Source organism: Cucurbita pepo, chromosome LG05 (assembly GCF_002806865.2).
Source record: "Cucurbita pepo subsp. pepo cultivar mu-cu-16 chromosome LG05, ASM280686v2, whole genome shotgun sequence".
In the NCBI taxonomy this organism is placed as follows: Eukaryota; Viridiplantae; Streptophyta; class Magnoliopsida; order Cucurbitales; family Cucurbitaceae; genus Cucurbita; species Cucurbita pepo.
The window spans coordinates 2059381-2064869 of record NC_036642.1 but is presented as its reverse complement, the minus strand read 5'-3'; the positions used below and the strand labels follow the sequence as shown (position 1 = coordinate 2064869).

Here is a 5489-nt window from a genome sequence, read left to right as displayed (position 1 = left end):
CAAATTCTAAAGTACACGGACAAAAGAAAGAGTATTTTGACCATTATTTTTTATAAATATTAAAAGCATTGCATAGATATTAAAAAGTTCCATAAAATATTTGAAATAACAAGAATTGTCTTAACTAAATCATCCATTAGTATTCCATAAAAAAAATTAAAATTATAATAATACAAAAAAAGAAAAAAAAACAACAACAACAACAACAAAATTATGAAATGCTTGTAGAATGAAGGATCCATGAGAAGATCTCACAACATTCTTATCCCTGCACATCACAACACTAATAGCCCAACCAGAATGAAACACTCACTTTATATCATCAATCAAACCTATCAAATTGTGCTTCACTAAGGCTTTAACATATAAAACAGGGCCATTAAATAGTGTACCAAAATCATGTGTATTATCAGCAATCCACAAATTAGTCCACATTGCCAACCCCACTGATGAGAACACAACTAAAAAACAGATTCTTTCATGGATGAAACTTCAGAACGCCAACGACAAAAAGCCTACCAAGTTCATAGAGTTTGATAAAAAACATGACCTGCTACCACCACAACACTCCCGACATCGCCTCCTCAAGCAATCTTCTTGTCCTTCAGTGGTCCTCTTGGGATTTTAGACAACACTTTCGCATCAAACACTGCATACTGCTTCTTCAGCTCTGCCATTGCCTTCTCTGCATACGCATCGACCTTGTCGTCGTATTTCTCGTAGAACACAGGCACAGTGAAGAGCAAAATAATTCCTGTTACATATTTGATTGCACAACAAAAGCAAAAGTCACTAAAATGGACAAGACTAATGAGTATTCACAACTAATTAAGTAACAACTTCCTCACCAATATATAGCAGGGTAAGGAAGTTGAACCAACTTCCTACAATGGACAGAACCCACAAACCAGCAATTGCCTAATAAACAAAATTATGAGAGTATGAGTTCTTAAGATAAAATCGTATAACATAAGCTTAATTTTCATGAGATGGTTTCTTAAAGCTAGAAACTGCCTTTATGAACAAGATTCCAAGAGGTAGAAGTTAACATACAGAAAGAAAGCTCTTCAGATCTCTTCCTGATGCAATTTCTCTCAACACAGCGATGGCCCTATTGATTTCAACTCTCAAAGCAGAGGCAATCTCTTTAACTGGCCCCTCTGGAATGTGAACTTGAGGGATGTGTGGCAGAGACCTGTGCGGAAAAGGTGTCAGCAATAGACAGCGGCTAAGCAAACATTCAAAAGATGAATTGAATGGCAAGCTAGAAAAACATACTTGTTAATGAAGAAAGAAGCATTAGACCACAAAAACACTACTGCCAGAGCAGCCATCAAAATGTGGCAAATCAAGGTCAGAAAGTGATACTCAAGCAGCTCAAACAAAATCCATGCAACTGTGGCTCCTCCTAGAACTCCACCGGAGACCTTTTTGTTTCTCCACAGGAAGATATCAGCCGCTGTAGAGAAGAGATTGGAATAAAAAGAGGGAAAACAATGATAATGAGATACATCAACGAAAAACGACTTTGTATAACATCAAAATTTTCTTAACCCAGAGTGATTTTTGTGCTACCATGGAACAGGAAGAGGATTAATACTCGACAATTCTCGAATGGTTTGAAGTTCGTAGTTCAATTTTGTAAAAGAACAATGACACCATGCTAAAGAAATCAAGCAAAAGATAATATCTTCCAATCTCGCATCCCGAAATTGAAAATCCAAGAAATAGAGCATTGTAGAACAAGTATTGGAGAATGAAACAGGATCGACTTAAAAGCCTAAGCCAGAACTGTAAATAGATCTAGATCTATGAAACTCAACTGAAAGTTCCTCCGTGAGATATCCGATCCACTACGAAAGCAAATAATTTCAATAGAAAAAGAAGAAATTCAAAGATAATCCGAATTCAACATCCAGAAATTTCTTCAAACAGTAAATCCACTTAGAAGTAAACAAATCAAACCGAGACACTGAAATCGAAACACGAAAACCAGTCACATAATTTCCACCATAAGAAGGAGATGAGAGCAAACTCTGAAAACAAAATAATGAGAATTACTTACGTTTCCCACCACCAAAAACCTTGTGGACGGGTCTTTCCCTGCCGAAGAGGCGATAAATCTTAGATTTGATAGTAGCAGAAGCACTCCCCTTATCATCCTCGGAATCGGAAGAAGAGGAATCATGAGCGTGAATCTTCTCGGCAATCTTGTCAATCAACGACTCGGCTTTGGGCTCCTCATGCTCGTGCTCGTGATGCTCCGTCATGGCTGCCAGAATCACCAAGAACAAGCTACAACAGATCCCAAAAATCACTTGCAACCGTTCAGGAAGTGAGAAAAAACGGATCAAAACGAAAACTGAAAACCCCTTTTTTGTCCGTGTTCCGCTAAATCCACAAACCCAGAGCAGGGTGTGATTCCGTTGCTGTGTGTCAATGAATAATGGATGAATCTAGAAGAAGAATCTGAGCCGTTGAAAACCAGGGCGGGCCAGATTTAGAGCCCCACCATCATTTCATTTTTAGGTTTTGCGTTGATAGCCACAAAGAAGACTCCATTAAGAAATCCATTGCGATTCGAACACGTCACGCTTTTTTATTATTATTTTTTAATGAAAAGAATCACGTACAAAATTCAAACCACAAGGCTCGCCACGTGACTTCCACCACGCTAACTCGACCCTTTTTTATTTATTAAATTAAATCTCCTTCCTTGTTTTTATCTGCTGCCACGTGGTTTGTACTGACGTTCATGATTCTTTTTCTAACAAGGATCCAAAACTCTCCTATTTTCTTTTTTAAAAATTATTTTTTTTAATTGGTTTTCAAAGTCTTTGATTTTAACTACACACAAATATTATTTTAACATAATAGAATAGAGACATTTTAGTTTTTAATTCATATATTAGTTTATAAATTAATGGTTGAATTCTCACACCCAAATAATAATAATTACCATACAGGATTAGATGTTCGTCATTCGTTCGACCAATATTTAATTAGATCAATGTATTTCATTACAGCATTCGATATGAAGTTTGAAATTAATTTGAAATAGTAATCAAGTTCTTTTTGGTGAAATTTCAGTCGTATGCACACCTATATATAATTGATACAGACCTAGAGAGACTTATAATAAAAATAATGCATGTCTTAAAGATTTGAGACCGCTCATACGTTGTCTAGAAAGTAATTGTAGCTCACTAGTGGGCTTCATTTCAAACGTCGCACAAACTATAAATAGAAAGCAAAGAAAAATAAATAAAATCAAAACTGAAAAATGCTATAAAATTGGTTTTCAAATCCAAAAAAATTATGAATGTAAAAAAAATTAAAAAAAAAAAAAAACAAAAAATAGTATAACATATCTTCTTCAAATTCTCTTTCTACTCTCTATAAATAGATCACTTCATACCCCTTTATTCCTCGTACTTTAACCACAATGGCAAACTCACTCTCTCTAATTTCTTTAATCTTTTTTTCTTTGTTCGCCTTTTCTCAATCCTTGCCTCTCTCCACTAGTGGAAGATGGATTATAGATGCTCGAACAGGAGATCGTGTGAAGTTGAGTTGTGTCAATTTGGTATCGCATACACAGTCCATGGTTGCTCAAGGACTCGATAAGCGTCCATTGAAAGAGTTGGTGTCTGAGATCTCTAGTCGCAAGTTCAATTGCGTTCGATTGACTTGGTCTGTTCATATGTTTACTCGTTATGCATATGAGTGTGTTGGTGATGTTTTAGATGGTCTAGATATTGCTGATGTCAAGAGTGGAGTTGCAAAGCACAACCCTGAGATATTGAAAATGACTGTTGCTAAGGCGTTTCAAACCGTTATTAATTGTTTGGGCTCGGAAGGCATCATGGTTATTTTAGATAACCATATTAGTCAGCCGAGATGGTGCTGCTCTCTCGATGATGGCAATGGTTTCTTTGGAGATCGCAATTTCAACCCTAATGAATGGTTTCAAGGCTTGTCATTTGTTGCTGCGCAATTCACTTGTAATCCACATGTGAGTTGTATGCATTTTAACGGGAATATTTCTATAATATTTATATCGTATTCTAATTTTCTCTTTTTCTTTGTAAAAGGTGGTAGGAATGAGTCTAAGAAACGAGCTTCGAGGGCCATTTACAAACAATGATGCTTGGTGCTATTACATGAGAAGAGGAAGCCAACTAATCCACAGAATAAACCAAAATCTTCTCATAATCATTTCTGGATTAAACTATGGCAATGATTTAAGTCAACTAAAGAAAAGGCCATTAGGCTATACCTTTCAGAACAAAGTAGTGTTGGAAGCACATCTCTACTCGTTTAGTGGAGATAACGAAAGCAAATTTGTGAAGAAGCCATTAAACATAATATGCAACGAAATCATGGAGAAGTTTGAACGGGAAGCTGGGTTCGTGGTGGACATGAAGAATCCATATCCTTTGTTCATTAGTGAATTTGGGTATGATCAATCAGGAGGGAACGAGGCTGAGAATCGGTTCATGAGCTGCTTTTTGGCTCGAATTGCGGAGAAGGATATTGATTGGGCCTTGTGGGCATTCCAAGGAAGTTATATGTATAGACAAGGTCATGAAGATCCTGATGAAAGTTTCGGTGTTATGGATCACTCTTGGACTAAAGATCGTAACCCAAAACTTAAACAAATGCTTCAACTTATCAAGAGAGTGAATCAAGGTTAATTTGTTGCTTCATACTAAACCTTTAATATATATCTTTGGTTAGAATATTGAAACTAAAGCTCATATTTTTGCAGATCTAAATTCGAATGCACCAATGTCGTACATAATGCTACATCCGGTATCAGGGCAATGTGTCAAATCCAATGGCAAAGGAGGAATTGAACTTGGCGATTGTGCCACTCTAACCCAATGGAACCATAGTGGAGATGCAAGTCCGATGAAGTTGTTGTCAAACGGACAATGTTTGAAGTCCGCAGGAGATGGAAAATCGCCAATTGTATCCACTGACTGCTCCGGTGATGAATACAATTGGACAGTAGCTTCCAAAGCAAAGCTCCAATTGTCCACAAAAGTTGGAGAAGACAGTTTTTGCTTGGAGAAGGAATCTGAAACTTCAATTGTTGTGAAGAAATGTATTTGTCTAGATGCGGAGAGTTGCATGGATGATCCTCAGAGTCAATGGTTCAAGCTTGTTCCAACCAATGTTGCTTAGTTTATTTGTTCGTTTTTATTAGGAATTTAGAATTCGGTTTTAGTGTCTATGTCGGATTTGAAATTTTGTAGGAATTAGGTTAAGAGTATCTTTGAGTTGTCGATTTTGTTCTTAAATCGTATTGATCAATAATCTCAATGATCTTTTCACGTACCAAAGCTTTTCCTGTTTATTTACATGAACGATAAAATAGATGCCAAGAAAAAAAAATGAAAATGGATATTTACAAAATGTTAGTGTTTTAGGCAAAAAAAAAAAAAAAAAAAAAAAAAAAAAAAAAAAAAAAAAAAAAAAAAAAA

General features: G+C 36.0%; 2 protein-coding genes across 2 annotated transcripts; one reads left to right on the top strand and one right to left on the bottom strand.

Moving 5' to 3' along the window:
• Nucleotides 1-298: 298 nt before the first annotated feature.
• Nucleotides 299-2438, bottom strand: LOC111795768 (reticulon-like protein B2). Its single transcript, XM_023678341.1, has 5 exons — nucleotides 2066-2438; nucleotides 1279-1459; nucleotides 1054-1195; nucleotides 849-918; nucleotides 299-754 (listed from the first exon to the last, which is right to left on the bottom strand). The coding sequence occupies exons 1-5, from the start codon at nucleotides 2268-2270 to the stop codon at nucleotides 585-587; spliced, it is 768 nt and encodes a 255-aa protein (XP_023534109.1). The 5' UTR covers nucleotides 2271-2438; the 3' UTR covers nucleotides 299-584.
• A 1166-nt stretch (nucleotides 2439-3604) lies between these two features.
• On the top strand, nucleotides 3605-5190 carry LOC111794714. The gene is made up of 3 exons (XM_023676828.1): nucleotides 3605-4015; nucleotides 4095-4692; nucleotides 4772-5190. The coding sequence occupies exons 1-3, from the start codon at nucleotides 3605-3607 to the stop codon at nucleotides 5188-5190; spliced, it is 1428 nt and encodes a 475-aa protein (XP_023532596.1).
• Nucleotides 5191-5489: the final 299 nt, after the last annotated feature.

Excerpts from the sequence above, each read along its gene's own strand:
- LOC111795768 (XM_023678341.1), bottom strand. The coding sequence starts at position 2,270 with ATGACGGAGCATCACGAGCACGAGCATGAGGAGCCCAAAGCCGAGTCG. Across the intron at positions 1,196-1,278 it reads GCTTCTTTCTTCATTAACAA|GTCTCTGCCACACATCCCTC; the intron begins GTATGTTTTTCT and ends TTTTCCGCACAG. Across the intron at positions 755-848 it reads CCTTACCCTGCTATATATTG|GAATTATTTTGCTCTTCACT; the intron begins GTGAGGAAGTTG and ends AATATGTAACAG.
- LOC111794714 (XM_023676828.1), top strand. The coding sequence starts at position 3,605 with ATGGTTGCTCAAGGACTCGATAAGCGTCCATTGAAAGAGTTGGTGTCT. Across the intron at positions 4,016-4,094 it reads AATTCACTTGTAATCCACAT|GTGGTAGGAATGAGTCTAAG; the intron begins GTGAGTTGTATG and ends TCTTTGTAAAAG. Across the intron at positions 4,693-4,771 it reads TATCAAGAGAGTGAATCAAG|ATCTAAATTCGAATGCACCA; the intron begins GTTAATTTGTTG and ends ATATTTTTGCAG.